The sequence below is a fragment of the Gossypium arboreum genome, chromosome 9 (assembly GCF_025698485.1).
Source record: "Gossypium arboreum isolate Shixiya-1 chromosome 9, ASM2569848v2, whole genome shotgun sequence".
Classification (NCBI taxonomy): Eukaryota; Viridiplantae; Streptophyta; class Magnoliopsida; order Malvales; family Malvaceae; genus Gossypium; species Gossypium arboreum.
Genome location: NC_069078.1, coordinates 1,179,710 through 1,197,274, shown reverse-complemented (window position 1 = coordinate 1,197,274; position 17,565 = coordinate 1,179,710). Strand labels below are relative to the sequence as shown.

General features: G+C 32.2%; 1 protein-coding gene across 1 annotated transcript; it reads left to right on the top strand.

Annotated features, from left to right (window-relative positions):
- Positions 1-933: 933 nt before the first annotated feature.
- Positions 934-9,324, top strand: LOC108457278 (mitogen-activated protein kinase 20-like). The gene is given in 12 exon segments (XM_053018875.1): positions 934-1,616; positions 2,556-2,627; positions 2,629-2,965; positions 4,338-4,465; positions 4,576-4,635; positions 5,524-5,554; positions 5,557-5,666; positions 5,746-5,901; positions 5,997-6,208; positions 6,307-6,408; positions 8,038-8,207; positions 8,758-9,324. Coding segments are annotated over 12 exon segments (1,767 nt in total). The 5' UTR covers positions 934-1,592; the 3' UTR covers positions 9,123-9,324.
- The last annotated feature ends 8,241 nt before the right edge of the window (positions 9,325-17,565 follow it).

The window sequence follows — 17,565 nt, the reverse complement described above, 5'->3', positions numbered from 1 at the left end:
GGGGACCTAATTAAAATTTTTTAAAAATTTCAAGGGAAAATAAAAAATTTCCATGTTCTTTGGGGGGCAAGGCCTCTAGGCCACCATAACAGTTTGCCTCAAGCTCAGGCCTCGATTGATCTCAAGTTTGAATTTCCATTATGAGATTAGATTTTTTCGTACTTAGATTGTTAGGTCCACATGGATAGATTTTGGGTTTGGGTCTGTTTTGTAAATTCTTCCCAAAAATTCTTACCTATGCAAACAAAAACGCCTCAGAATTGATTGTATTTACAATACCTACCACAATTGTATTTGGAAAAGCAACAGCCCACTAGCTTCATGCCTTAAAAAACCCCTCAATTTCTCAAATTTTCAACTTCATCCTTCAATCTTCTTTTCTTCACCTTATTCTTCAAATTTGGTACTCTTTTTGTTCATATTAATTTTGAAATTTTGTTTACAATTTAATATTTAAATTTTAGTCCCAATCTTTTCTGTCACAAAATGAAAATCAAAAGAAGAATATTTGAGATTATGCCTCCAAAATCCAGTCATTCTAAGAATCGAATTCCCAACATGACTCGAATCACTTCCTTTAGGTGTCCTTCCATTGCCAGTACAAACGGAAAACGCCACACGCGGCGGCACCATTTGCCCTTCTTCCTCATTTAAATAAAAAATTGAAGAAAAGAAATGAGTGACTTAATTATGAGGAAATTTTTAATTTTTATAGTTAAACCTAAATTTTTTTTTAAGGTAACAAAGATTGGGAATTAAAATGATAATTTTTTTTTTATTTTACAAAATCAAAATGTTAGAAATAATTTCATTATAGATTTCGTTTACAATTTTAATGGAGTAATTAAAACCATCAATTTATGCAACCTGAGTGTTTAAATTGTAATTTATTTAAGTCCTTTTAATTTTATAGTTGGATTACCATATGTGAAGCTGATAACAATTTTATAGCAATCAACTCAATACAGAATAAAGAATTCAAGTTCGGGATCAAATTAAAAAAAATTGCCAAAATTCCGAAATCAATAAAGACTAAAGAAATTTTAGGGACCAAAGTAGGAAATATGACAAGTTCAGGGACTAAATATTACTTTATCTCTTTTTCCTTTCTGCTCTCTTTCGCTTCCTCTCTCCTTTCTCTCGGTGTTCAGTTCTTGCAGCTTCGACTCTCTTACCTTCTTAATATCACACATTTCACCTCCTCTTATTTGTATTGTTATTTAGATTGAAGACGTAAAGGGATAAAAAGGGAGGGGAAATTTGTGGTTTTTGGTTTAGATTTTGAAAACTTGAAGGGAAAGGGAAAAAAACGGTTGGAGAGTTGTTAAGACTGAATTATCAAAGAATGGTTTTTGAGAGCCACTTTTGAATAGTAAGCTAAATTGAAATTGTTGTACTAAAGGAAAGTGTGTGTGTGTGAAGGATTTGGTTTGGATTTTATTGTGTTGGAGAAATGAATGGGATTATGGACTTATGATTGGAAGTCGAGGCCAATGGGGCAAATGTGGTTGATTTCTAAATTTTTTTTCACTTTGTTTATTCATCTGTTTTTTTTTTTAAAAATTCTCTGTTGAGATACTTTTTTTAACGAAATGCAGCAAGTCCATCGAAAAAAGGTGGTTTTTTTTTTCTTTTCAATGACTTACTTTTTTAATCCTTTTGGAGTTTTTTTTCAACATCCTTTATCTGATTGATTGATGATTAATTATCTTTTTCATTGAAATTCAGCTGTCGAGTGATGATGTTGGGTTGTTTGGGAAGAACATGAAATATGGGGATTTGATTTCCTTAGGTTTATCCTTTTTTGTGCTTTAATTTTCTAGATATTGCATAGTGGTTGTTCATTTCATCCCTTTATTATATGGTGGGGTTCGATCCCTGCTCATAGGAATGCAACACATTTAATGATCAATCATTTACTTTTTCTTTTTCTTAGAGCACGCGTTGCTAATGAATAGTCAATATTGTCTGCGGTAGATACTTGATTATATATATATATATATATATATGTAACTATATTATATAATGAAAGTTACTTTAACCCAATAAAGTTGTCTTCTTTCCTAACCTGTTTGCTAAGTTGGTAATCTGAAACTTTGATTAGTTATAAAGGAATAGTATAATTATCTGCTCAATTATGAATTTTTGCTTTCCGTATTGAAGATTAGTTTTTGCCTCTGCAGTTTTGGAAATAATTGTTTCGATTATGAATTTAAAAATCTTCATGATGTTATTAGAAGTGCTGACTGTTGGGAATCATTTTGGTTTTTGTTTTGGTTGCACACTGTTATATACTGATGAATTTAACATGAATTGTTTTATTGATGCCATTTCTGTGTTTGTTTGTTTTTTTCATCTTTTTGTCCTTTTCTATTTGTTGTTGATCTTTTTTTTCAATTAAATGGAGTACGTTCATTAGTAATGAATATGAATGGCTTAAGGTGTATAAACCTGTGGACATGTATGAGGCCATGCTATATCGAGCTACATGCCTTGCAGTTGTTGAAGAAAATATGCTTGGCAATCTTGTCTTAACCTGCATTTTTGCGCCACAGAGTTCAACAGAGATGGAATTTTTCTCAGAATATGGTGATGCCAATAGATATAAGATTCAAGAAGTTATAGGAAAAAGGCAGTTATGGAGTTGTGTGCTCAGCAATCGACATGCATACTGGTCAGAAAGTGGCGATAAAGAAAATACATGATATTTTTGAGCATCTTTCTGATGCTGCTCGAATTCTTTGGGAGATAAAGCTGCTTAGACTTCTTCGGCATCCTGATATTGTAGAGATCAAACACATTATGTTGCCTCCTTCACAAAGGGACTTCAAAGATATTTATGTTGTTTTCGAGCTCATGGAATCAGATCTTCATAAAGTTATTAAAGCTAATGACGACTTGACTAGAGAACACTACCAGTTTTTTCTTTACCAGCTACTTCGGGCTTTGAAGTACATCCATACTGGTAATTGTCACTCTATATTGACTCCTTCCATTATGCCGTAATATGTGGTAAACAAGTCTTATCAAAACTGTTCTCATTGGCTCAAGGTGCAGTCGAGGGACTAGAACCCTAGTACCCTTAATATTGCTTGAGGCGCAAGTCCTAAAAAAAGTGCTGGCCTGAGTGAAGGTGCAATATATATATGTATTTGTTTTTGTGCGTCTATATGTATATAGCAAATAAGCTTAAGATATGATATAATTATGATAGCAGTTTAGACCTAGCAATTCATGTTTTCATGTTGTCTTCATGTATTTTCTAGTGTCCTTAGGTATTTCATATTTATATAACTTTTTTCAGGTTAATGATTTGTGTTATATAGATTTTGAAATGTTCTTCTATTTGTGTTGTGTTCATGTTTCATTTTAGTATCACGTCATGTATTTTTATTGTATTTTAGTGTTTTCTTTTTCATTAAAATTGTAAATAAGCCCTTAAAGCCCTTATATTTTCATTACACCATAATAAGCCCTTAACCTCTAATTTTGTAACCAAATAAACCCTTAAATCTTTTTAGCTTTTACCCTAATATGCCCTTAAGCTTTAATTTATTTCTAAATAAACTTTTAACACAAATCAACATGTCATTTAAAATAAGGGCTAAAAGCAAGTACCAATTAAAGGATAAGGACTTATATAGGTACAATGAAAGTATAAGGGCTTATTTAATAAAAGTCAACTAGTTCAAGGATCTTTTAATAGTTAAGCCTTATTGTTTCCATGTTAAGTTCATCTTCTGTCCAGCATTGCCATGTCTAAATGGTCAAGTTTATCCTATATAACATTTCAATTTTTTTTTTCTTTTGCTGCTCAAATATTGAGAAGTGGTGAGTCTAATACTATCCCCATTCTTGCTAGTAAAGTTACAATTAATGAAAAAAATAAAAAGAACATTAATCAAGCGGGCCCTTTTCCTGCCTATCGCTTCATGTGTGCGCGCACACAGAGAAAAAAAAAAAAAAGAGAGTGCCTAGGAGTGTTAGGTATTAGACAAGTCTAGTAATGCACCCCACTTGAAAGGGGCAAGTTGCTTGTGTTGTTTGCTGCTATGGTACATGTCATAACAGCTCTACACATAAATATTATGCCTTGTTTAATTATTTTGAAGTCTTAGACAGTTAGATTTTAATTTTCAGCCTTTTCAATTGTAATCATCTTTGGTCACAACTGCATCTTGTAGCATGCGTTATGCTTAAGTATGGTTGCTATTCTTCTCTGTTATTCTTTTCCTTTTTTCTTTCCACGTCACCCTCTATGTCTTTTGTTGTGGGCAGGGTAATTATATTTGTATGCTTCAGAATCCTGGATCTGATATTTCCCTATTTGGTTGCAGCTAATGTCTACCATCGAGATTTAAAACCAAAGAATATTTTGGCCAATGCAAACTGCAAACTTAAGATATGTGATTTTGGTTTAGCTAGAGTTGCATTCAATGATACACCAACAACAATATTCTGGACGGTATGACGTTTAGAAGAACTAACCTTTGATGTTTTCATGTTTTAACTGTTCTTTACGTCTATGACAATAATAAGAACTTATTTCTAGACATATTTGTGGTACATTTACAGGATTATGTTGCTACAAGATGGTATAGAGCTCCAGAGCTCTGTGGATCCTTTTTCTCTAAGGTAAAGGGGCCTCTATGTATGGCAGCTAAAATTCAGAATGCTCAAAACTTAAATTCATGTGATGTATTTATTCTCTTTTATGAGATATATTGGATAAAGGTATCATCTTGATCTAGGTTGCATTTTATTTAGTAAAGCATAGCCTAGGCCATTCTCCGGTGCGTACACTTTTAAGTTATTCAGTTTCTTATCCATATCTTATCTGTTTGTCTCTTTCATTTGGTTGAAGCTTTTAAATGTAAAAGTGTGGCTATAAATGTATGTAGGAGAATTATTTGAAACAATGGTATTGTTAGTTTACACAATAAGGTTATGTTCTTCCGATCTCTTCATTTTTCTTGAAGTTTTGTGCTTGACACCTATGTAAGGCATATTTAGACATGGGTTGGGGATATGACCCTCCAAATGGATGGGAACGCTTAGAAAAATATAAACATACCTGTATCTAACAGACCCAAGTGGAGATTCAGATCTCTAGTGGAGATTTAAGCGGAAATTCCTTCTTCTTATAGAAAGTCCTAAATTTGCCCATATAATTATTCCATATGGTTCTGTGAATTTCAAATATATAGATTTAAAATTTATTAAAAGTTAGTCTTAATAGCAAACTTAGCTTCTGAGTTATGTTGCGGATGTATCCTTCATCTTATAAATCCTATCCCGTGATAATAACGTACCAAATTAAGTGGTTACGGAGGGTTTTCTATTCATTTTGCAATTTCTCATTCATGTTCTTGTTACTTGAAATGGATCTTCCATGATTGGATTTATTTTCACTTTCCAATTTATTGTTTATGTTCTAATCACTTCAAACGGATACTGCATGATGGCTTTTCCGTTCAGTGTCAAATTTCTGGTTCCTGTTCTTATTATTTCAAGTTAATGCAGTACACAGCTGCAATTGACATATGGAGTATAGGGTTGCTGAGGTATTGACTGGGAAACCACTTTTTCCTGGGAAAAATGTTGTCCACCTACTGGATTTGATGACTGATTTGCTTGGTACACCTTCGTTAGATACCATCTCTCGGGTAGGCATATTAAGACTTGTGAGCGGTTTCGGATCATAAGACATGACTGCTTTTAACTTCTTTTTCTTGTCATTCTCAGGTTCGAAATGAGAAGGCAAGAAGATACTTAACAAGCATGAGAAAAAAGCTACCAGTTCCATTTGAACAAAAATTTCCAAATGTAGATCCCTTGGCCTTACGTCTGCTGCAAAGGTTGCTTGCCTTTGATCCAAAATTCCGGCCAAATGCAGAAGAGGTATGTTATCATACTGCATATAGTATTTTAATTTTCTCTGAGCATTTGTTTTGCAAATTTAGTACAATAACATCTTTTGATTTGGTATAATTTAGGCTCTTGCTGATCCTCACTTTAAGGGACTGGCTAAAGTTGAGAGGGAGCCTTCTTGTCAACCAATTACAAAGATGGAGTTCGAATTTGAGAGGCGAAGGATCACGAAGGAGGATATACGGGAGCTAATATTCTGCGAGATTGTAGAATATCATCCTGAGCTGCTCAAAGACTATAAGAATGGAACTGAGAGGACAAGCTTTCTCTATCCGAGGTTTTATGTAGTGTTTTTGTTGCATTTCTAGTCTTAACCAAGATTCATTGGTAATCACTCTGCTGCTGTTTATCTATAATATATATATATATATGCAGTGCGGTTGACCAATTCAGGAAGCAATTTGCACATCTTGAGGAAAATAGTGGTAAAAGTGGCCCAGTTATTCCACTCGAAAGAAAGCATGTCTCTCTTCCCAGGTAGACATAGATGTATTACTTTTACTTTCAATTTGTTATTACCATGCTGTGTTTATGACTTCGAAATAATACTACTGATGCATGCACTTGTGCTGTATTGCATGCTTCGTATATTATATAGATAATTGGTATGTATAACTGATACTAAAGCAGTGTTCCTTCTCTTTATATGTAAGTTATGTGTGAAAATCAGTTTAGTTTGATAAAACCTCTCCTTGTCAGTGCAAGGGCTTTTTGGCAAATATATATATGCACACACATTGTGTTTAGGGCAAGAGCATGCTGTAAATTAACAAATAAAATTTCTACCAAGAGAAAAAAATCAAATAGAAAACAGTAAAATCATCTAAAAAACTCAAGCTAAATAAAATGGAGAATTGTAGATAATGTAATTCTCATATCCTTATGCATCATTAAAGGGTAAAATAACTATGTAAAAAGAAGAAGAAAAAAAGCCTCTTTATGTTTCTTAGCACTATTGAGCATGAAGGTGAAGAATCAAACTCTTAATGCTATTAGTACCTATTATTATCATATAATTTTATTTTTAGGTTTCTCTTTCATTCCAAAAGCCCCTAATCTCATAATGATGAGTTTTTGAATTTGAAACGGAAAACACAGCTAAAGTTACTAACTATGTATTAGTACACAACATGCGGGGAAATTCATTTTCAGCTAGATAGATGAAGAGCTCAGAGGCTGAAATAAGATCTTGCAACTCAGTTATTGTACATGAGCAAGTGAATAAGATAAAGTTATTCTATAAACTTTCAGGTAGGGAACAATAATCTTGTAAACATTGGTCTCTGTATGGTTGCATGCTCATGAGCACAATTAGAACATCATGGATAAGTTTGGGCATATAATTTTTTCTTCTGATATTAAATCCAATGTTTTTGAACTTTCAATTGATTCCTTGTTAATGTTCCAATGGCATCTCTTTATAATATCTCACTATGATTTCTTTGCTTTCTCTGGATTGTTCTTACCATCTCTAATAGCAGGATTGTTTTTTCTTGTCTATCTTTTTCCTTTTCTTTTTGTTCTTTCGAGTGTTGGATGGTGGTAGCTTCTTGCTCTTCAAGTCTTACAGAACCTCAATTTTCCTCACCACTAATGTGTTAGGTCACCTTCAACTAAACAGTATTTTTTTTTGGGGTAAACTACCCTGTTAATCACTCTAAATAGTGGTCGTTCTTATTTTGGTCATCCAAAATTTTTTTTTCTTAACTTGGTCACTCTAAAAATGGAATTGATCAAATTAGTCACTCCACCACTAAATGGTAACGAAAAAACTAATGGTGCTTTTTCATGTATTATTTTGGGTGACTAAAATAGGAACAACCCATATTTAGAGTGCCTAACGTGGAAATGCACCATCAGCATTCCATTACTGTTTAACAGTAGAGTGACTAATTTGATCAATTTCTTTTTTTGGATGACTAAATTAATAAAAAAAAAATTTGGAGTGACTAAAATAAAAATAACTCCTATTTAGAGCGACTGATGGGGTAATTTACCCTTTTCTTTTTTTGGTTGGAAAAAGTAGAGGAATGTAGGATCTTGGTAGGACAGCATTATCTTCTGCTTCAATTTGATGGTTGGCACTGTAAACCAATGACTTTGCAGGTCAACAACTGTACATTCTAAAACAATAGCCCCCAAAAAGCAGCAAAGCATCAATTCCTTGAAAGATAAGCAAAATGCAGATGAGGCATCCATCAACACTTCCAGGGAAACTGAAGCTATTCCTCTACATTTATCAAGAACCTTGCAGGCACAACAAAGAATCCCACTAGGTATCTTTCTTTATTTCAGATTATCCTAGTTTCTTGGTAAAAGTATTATAGAGGTCCTTGTATTAGTAGTCAGATTGCATTTTGCCCTCTCTATTAAAAAAATGGGTAAATTAGTTATTGTATTAGATCAAAGAGCAAACTAATTCTTCTGTTAAAAATTCCATCCATTTCTACCGTTGAATATTGGTCCCTGTAGGTTAGAATGAGGTACATGTGGTACCCCAAGTGTTACTGTCTGGTTATTTCATCAACCACGCTAATTTTTAATACTAGAAATGGATGAACTTTTAACAAAAAGTCATGTATAATTGTCTGGTTATTCCATTAGCTACGCCAGTTTTTAACATTAGAAACGGATGAAATTTTTAACAAGAAAAATCAGTTTGCTCTTCAATCTAATGTACAGGGACTAACTTGTCCATGTTTTGGGTAAAGGGGGTAAAATGCAATCTAACTCCTAATACAGGAGCCTTCATGGTACTTCTACCGCTATTTCTTTTCATTTTCCCCTGTATTTATGTAGTACTTAAATGAAATATTCTGTGTTCAGCCAAACCAGGAAAGGTCGTCGGTCTGGTTGTGCCTTATGAGAACGGAACAATCACGAAAGATGCATATGATCCAAGAACATTCTTAAGAAGCACAGTTCTTCCACCCCAGGCAGTCCACCCTGCAATTTCTTATTACAAATCCAGCACTGGAAAATTTGCACCAGATATAGCTATCAACATTGATACGAACCCATTTTTCGTGACCAGAGTGAAGAAGGTGGAAGCTGGTGATGACAGAAATACCATTGATACAAACTTGTTGCAGGCAAAATCTCATTATGGTGGAATAGGTGTTACTGCAGCAGCTGCCACTACTTGTGGGAAGTTTGGAACTGTTCAGTATGGCATGACAAGGATGTATTAGCCAATGATTGAGAAGCTTTGAAAGTAATAGATCCTTTTGCAATGGCATAGAGTGAAAATTACTGTAAAAGGGAGAGCTAGCTTTCTCAGGTAAAACATAGGCTTTAATCAAGCTTGGTAAATGAGAAACTACATGCCTATCATTTAATTTTGTAAGAAAAATAATTCTCCATCCAATAATATTCTTGCTTTTTGTTTTTAAACGTGGTGGTTGTAAAAAATTTTCTTGGTGGCACACTGACATGATGTAAATGTGTCACTAAGTCGTGCACAAAAGTTCATATTAATGACCTAAATTGCTCTTATGATTTGGGCTTACTTTGATCCATTAAGACTAGCCCAGTGCTTAGAAATTTCAAAGTTTATCTATTTGAAATTTGGGGAAATTGTAAACACTTCAATAATTTATATTTTACTACGGTTAATTAAGATAATAGAGAGTTTAAAGTTTATGTCCTTGGAAGTAGAGGAACTCAACTATAAATAAAAGTAGTTCCTATTTCATTTTAGATCTTGTATCATTTAGATTTAAGTAATCAAATTGAGAGCATTTACTCTAAAAACCTTTCTTAATCTTTTCTTCTTTTGCTTGTTTCGGTTGGCCGTTTTATAACATCAATGGCTTAGAGAATCTCTTTTGAAATTCTCAAATCTGAAGGTTAAAACTGTCTTAGGTAAATTTTTGAAGTGAATCACCACTTAAAGTTTCAAATTCGAAAAATCCATGAGTGATGTGAAGGAAAACCTCGAGGTGATTGAGAGTCGTATTGTAGAGTAAGACTCTGTAGGAGATAAGGTTAAGGAACATATGCGAGAGGCTCTCAATGCCAATGTAGATGAGATGAAAGGGGATTTCAATTCCATTGTGGCCACGCTGACCTAGCAAAATAATGCTCTCAAGTTGTGGTACAGGCTTTGAAGAAAGAGATGGAAGAGCTCAAAGGAAAGCACATTCTATGTAAAGCAGTTGTGGGTAACGAGATGTTAGTCATGACACCAAACACAATATTGATGTCCTTACGTCGAAAGAGTTCAAGAGGATTAGGTGGTCCACAAGAGATGTGAATAATTTTCTTTTGGGAATGGAATAATACTTTCGTACTGTGGATATTAAGATTGATGATGCTAAAGTAAATGTTGCTTCTATGTATTTTCCTAATATCGTTTTTTTGTGGTACTACCATAGGTGCATAAATGAAAAGCGTGGTGGCACCAATATCGAGATATGGGTGGAGTTCCAAACTAAGTTCAAGGATGAGCCTCATGTCAAGTTGCAATGGCTTACGTAACAAGGAATTGTTTGAGAGTATGTCCGGGAGTTCAGTGAATTGATACTCTAAATCTCTAACTTGGGTGAGAAATATGTATTTTTCTCTAGTGGCTAAAAGTTCTGGAGAAACATATTAAGGGTATGGAGATGCAAAATATGACTCATTTAATTCACTATGGCAAATGGAAGATTGTTAGGATTAGTGCACCTAGTATAGCAATTTCATCATAATCAACTTCTAGTTTTTTGAATGGATTGAATAAAAAAAAATAGTGCATGATTATTTAATGTTCTTTATACGGTTGTCCTCAACGGCATTTGCTTGCAATGGCAAATGACACATGACTATTATGCTGTTTATAAATTCAATTTGAGGGATGTCTTAGTTATTGGAGCTGGATTGTAACACCCCTATCCCGTAACCGTCGCCGGAATCGGACGAGACATTACTAGAAATTAGGAATCGGATCAGAACAGTAAAACTTTGAACCTTTTCTTAAATAAAAGATCATTTATTTATATAACTAATAGATACAAACAAAGATCGAATTTAAAACTTATAAAAGTAAACTTCCATAAGATGCCATATTCGCATGGCTTATATACAATAGTCAAAATATCATTCTATTTATAGTCTATCCTATACATGCCATAAGCTAAGTCCAAATCACATGATTACTACAATAGTAGATAGTGTGACGAAGTGCTGATGATCCCAGAGCTAATAGTAAGAGTCAACGATCTACAAAAATAAACAGAGAAACATAACATTCAAAGTAAGCTTTCATAAGCTTAGTAAGTCTTAAGCAATTTAAACAGTTGAACTTAAAAACAAACCAAATGTTCGAAATCACATAACACTTTCTGAGTACAACACTATTTGGCTGATTATGCACAAACACATATCATTTTACTCCGTTTATACTCAAACTCATATAAACATAGTATTTGCAAGCTTCCGGATTAACTTTAATTCTTTCAAATTTCACTAGTGTATCATTTCTTACCCACACTTACTTTCAACATTCATAGTTAAATAGCATATCGAAAACTATCTTGTAACTTTGCATAATAACTGAATGCACACATATACAAATATACATATGAATTTACAACATCTTTTCATATGCTTCTCATTACACATTCTTAATTTCCGTCAGATCAATCTCACATATAATATATATATATCACATACCTGAATCACTTAATGTGTAATACGAGTTCAACTTATCATCTTAGCATAGGATCTCGTAGTCATATACTTTATCAAATTCACTAACACTTGGCCTGCGAGGTATAAAACCCAAACATAACACCAGCACGAAGCCTACAGGACTTTAAACTCAGATATAATACCAGCACTAGGCCTGCGGGATTTAAACCGGATATAATACCAGCACGAAGCTTGCGAGATTAACCCGGATATATTACTAGCACGAAGCTTGCAGGATTTAACCCGGATATAATTCCAGCATATAGCCTGCGGGTCTTTAAGCCCGGATACACATCGGATACACATCAAATATTATGCATATTTAATCATATATTAACACATCTCATTCAACATATCATATTAATAGTCATTTGCTACATTCGGATATAAGCTCCATATGAACACCATCATTTACATTTCGGTTCAAAAGTCATACATAAATATTACATATCCATTTCACCATTCAAACTTAACCCATAGTGACCATTCGACTATAAGTCATATACATAAATTATTTATCGCACAACTTAATTCAAGTAGAACCAAAAGGTCACAATTCACCTAATATATACATATTGCTCACCGATTCGCACACAACCTTTCAAATTAGCAATTATAAGTTGGTTCCGCACATAGCCCATCCTTATCGATAATTTACGATGGTTTTACCCTTACTCACATATATGACATAGGCATTTTTACCTATGCTTCTCAATTCACATTCATGATTCAATTCCAATCGATTTAACATGCATAAGTACATATCGCATACCTGACCAACTTAATGTATTGAACGAAATCGATTGTCGATTTAACACAAGGTCTCATAGTTGAACATAAACATGAAACCATTTCTTATATGTTCGATTCACATCAATCATCAAATTCATTTAATTCACATATACTTAATTAGGTTATTCGTACCTGAATAATTTACTTTACGGAACGAATCCACATATCGTATTAGCCTATAGTCTTAAAGCACCACACTTTTAATAGTTTACCTCATCGAAGTTCACATTTAATCACTTTAGTGCCAAGCCATATTTGGCTACCACAAAGGACTAATAATAATAATTTTATACACATCATGGTTTCCTTTAGATATTTAATAATCACAAATCTTGATATCTCTACCAACACATATACGACATAGTTTACTCATTGTAACACTCATTTAGTGCATCAAATTTCCAAATCCAATTCAACTTAAGCATAATAGCCATAATCGGGTTATAGCCTTAAGTCATTATATATTCGGCACATTAACTAAATAAAATTTACATTCTCTTTGCCATATTAATTTAACTCTTAGGCATATAAAAAGGAATCAAGCTTAAACACTTAAGAACTTACCTCGAATGTTACCGAATGATTACAACGGCTATTCGATTACTTTCTCTTTTCCCTTATCCGAATTTGTCCCTCTATGCTCTTGAGCTTAAATTCAAAGATTTTAAACTAGTCATTATTCGACTATTCAAGCATCACTTTATAAATATAATATATATATTCGACTTTCACACTTACTGATCATAGTAAGCTTATAAGAAATCAATAAGCAACTCATTAACGAATTTTTTGTCAATGTTTACCATATAATCATAATTTCACTGCAAACTGTCTTCCTGAGCAACAGTCACTAAATCATTTATAACTGGAGCTATGAAACTTCAAATCAAGTGCCGTTAATTTTCCTTGAAAATAGACTCATATATATTTTATCCATAAAATATTTAAGAATTTTTGGTTTGGCAAATCAATACCAGATTTTTCTTAAAGTTTCCCTTGTTTCACTGTCTGACTAATCTAACCACTCTTCACTACAAATCAAAATTCTCATTGTACAGAATTCAAAATATGTTCTCGTTTATTTCATTTGAAACTAGACTCATTAAGGAGTCTAAGCATATAAACTTCATCTTATAACCATTTTTGTACAATTTATAATGATTTTATAAAAACAGAAAAGGGGATCTAGAAGTCATTTTGACCGTGTCCCACATCACTTCAAAAGCCTTATTATTGGAAATTCTTTTGCTTATATAGTTTCTTTTATAAGAAACTGGACTCATTAAGATTTAATTACATAATTTATTCAGCTTCTAACTCAACTCCCACAATTTATGGTGATTTTCCAAAATCACTTTACTGCTGCTATCCCAAACAGATTATTACCAATTCACTCTTTCACACATTCTTTGCATACATATTATTCAAACATGTATATCACCAATCAATTTCATCATATATATCTATAATTTCACTTAAGCATAATATCAATACAACACATTGTGCTCAAATCATCATTCAAGTTCAAATCCGGCTAGCACACATATAAACACTAGTAACTAAATATTAACATTTGCATTTCACCATAATAACCAATTGCCATTAAGAAATTAAACCACAATTATTCAATTTTACCAAGCTTCAACTTAATTTAACTTATAATAGTTCATAACACATTTAAAGCACATACATTACTAAATTTTATCCAAGTCACAATCTGCCATAGTACACCCAACACATTAGTCGATTTCCTACTTAGCATCTAATGCACATATATGCTTAATTCACCACCTAAGCAACATGAAACTCCATTACAATCACAATTATTCATTCTTTAAAACTAACATTCAACTATCAATAATGTAGCAAAAACTTAGGTAAATGGCCGAATGCTATATCCCCAACCAAAACTAAAGTTTTTAACATGGGCTATGTAGGAAACTATGTGATGTGATTAACTAGATTTTCACAAGACTTTGAAGATAGCACATGAAACATACCTTAATTTTGATGCTAACATAGCCGAAAGTTTGGTCTCTCCTATCCCCCCTCCCCTTTCGGCAATGAAGAACAAAAGTTATCAACCTTGTTCTTTTCACCCACTTACTTATTTCATTATAATATAAAATTGTTATTACATATTATAATACATTTATATATATAAATACATATAAAATTTATACTTTTTCAATTACTCAACCACATGGCCGGCCACTATAAAAAAAATGACAATTTGACATGCACATCCTTAAGCTTTTTAAACCATAGTAATAAGCCATCACATAAATACCTAGCACATTTCTTAAATTTTTCACACAAGTCCCTTTCAATAAAATTCACCTTAATTGGCAAAAATCAAAGCACCACAAATTCACATATGCATTTTCACACAAATTAAGCACAAAATTAATCATTCAATTATTTTCACAACTCGGTTTAGTTGTCCCGAAACCACTTCCCGACTGGGGTCCAATTAGGACTGTCACATGGATTGATCTTAGAAATGGAGACATGGATGTGATTGTAAAGATTGACAATTTATAGGACATGATCTAAGTTGAATTTATCCTAAATTTATTTATGGAGTAATTTACTTGTGATGTTCATGGCGTAACTAACCCAAATGCTAAGTGAATAAACATGTGTGAATGACTCATGTACTTTGATATATTGAAAACCTTTGCTCTTAAGATAATGTGTCGAAAGTTGGTATGTTGGGTACGACTTATGTATGACATGACATGTCTTAAGATTAAATAATTAAATTCAAAGAGAAAATTAAATTATGTAGTCATTATAGTTTAATTTCATTCAAATAATTAAATAATTTATGCATAAATTTTAATATAATAAAGTTGTCATAATTGGTTGTGTATATTATTTAAGTAGAATTAATTAATCAAAGTAATTAATTATTTTTAATAATTAATTTTTGGAGAAATAGTTAATTGCTTAGTTAATTAAATATTTTGATTTGATTTTTTATTATTTTAAATCAAGAAAGGTAAGCTTGAAAAATTAGATCGGATTCGACTTGACCCAATCGGCCTAAACAAGGTACAACATGCTACGATAATGGGAATATTATCCTATGTACGCTACCAATTTGGTGCCCTCTAAAATTTTTACTCGGACTAAAACTCCTCTTATTTAATTAATTAAGAAAACAAATGAAAATTTAAACTTTTGTATATTTTCTTCTATATTTACCCAATCTTAGCCAAAAATCATATAATAGAAAATACTAAAGGAAATTCAGCAAAAAATTAGTGAATTTTTATTAGAGTAACTTTTCTTGTACTCAAATAAATTCTAATTTTCTCAATTTGGGGTTCTAGATTGGGAGAAATTATAATTGTAATCATCCATCAATTATAATTCCAATCTAGAAGTTTAAATTTTGGTTTCAGATCACATAGAGGTTTGCATAAAGCTCTTCCTAGTGGAATCTCGACTTTTGTTTTGTGTTTAGTTCTTTCACTCTGTAAGTAATAATGAGTTTGAAGATAACAAAGAAGATTGATTGGTTCCAAGCTTAAAGCACTCCAACTTCAATTTTGGTTAATCAAAAAGATCGAGCACCTTCCTAGAGGCTCTTGTGACAAGAAAATTTTCCTATAGCCTCGATCAAATGCATTTATTTAATTAGATTTATTACTTTAGATATCATAATAAAAGTACATTTTTTTAAAAAAAAATTATGCTACACCAACTCTAACATGTTTTCTAAATGACTTTTCAATATTTATATCACTCTCGCCCAAATAAAAGGGTTTGTTTCAAAATTACTCCTTGAGGGGAAATAAAATTAGCTCATTAATTGTCTAAGTTCAAACTGATGATAAGTGGCACTGCAAGAATAGTTATATTGTGAAAAAGACAACTTACTTCAGTAAATAATTCCTTAAAAGGATTAAAGTGAGCATTCAAATATTTAGAATGATTATTATGTCGTTTACAATTCCAATTGAGAAGATGGGCTAGCCTTGGCTACTGAGCAGTTGACTCTACGGATAAAGATATAAATGTATTCATTGGAAGAATAATGCATTAAGCTGGACCCAAGTTGAATTAATTCTAAATTTGTTTGTGAATAAAAATGGTAAAACTCAAGCCCGGTCCGACTCACCAGTATTAAATTTTTTATAATTTGTTTTAAAGTATAATACATTAAATACACTAAAAACATTAAAATAAATATTTCTCAATAAATTAAAATAAATTTTAAAAACTTTATATTTAAATAACACTAAGATAGGTGCAACTTAACAAGCAAATGTCTTAAAATAGTAGCAAAATTAACAATAAAATAAGAATTATACAATATTTAGACAATAAAACAAAATAGTAGCAAAAAAGTAATTAAATGACAACAAAACAGAGAGAAAATAACCAAAAAAAAAGACAATAGCAAAATAGTGGGAAAACAACAAGAAAACAACATAATTTTGTTTTCTTTTTACAAATTTAGACTAAGCTCGGGCCAAAAAAGCCTTACTCGATGCCTAACCCGTTTTTTAAATGGACTTTATTTTTTTGCCCAAACCCTCCTACTTTTTGGACGGGCCTTCGAACCATGCATAAGTCTAAGTGAAAAGGGTAAAATGGGGATTACTCATTCGATTGGAGCTTGTTTATTTTAGGTAAAAGTACCATAGACGTCTCTATACTAGAAGTCAAACCCTGGACGTTAACTTAAAGAGCAAGCGAGTCCTTTCTATTAAAATTTGCATTTATTTCTACTGGTAAAAACTGGTATGGTTGATGGAATAGCCAGACAGTTTAACATGACGTGCCACATGTACCTCATTCTAGCGTATAAAGATTGATTTTTAACAATAGAAATTGATAGAATTTTTAACAAAATGACCGGTTTGCTCTTTGGTCTAAAAAACAAATTTTTCCGATTTTTTTTAATAAAAATACAAAATACAAAATACAAAATATCTTTTAACACAAGTATCTCCATAAAAAATTTAATTTTCCAGATTCCAAGAAAAGTTAAGAATTTGTACAAAATTAGTGTTAATGTTGAGGAAAAGGGGAAAGAAAGGCATATATTCCACCTTTTTGAATAAAGGTGTTGGAATTAAACTTGTGTTTTCTTGTTATGAGAGAAAAGACATATTCTTTACTTTCATCATCAAACCCCCCACAAAGCTTTAAGTA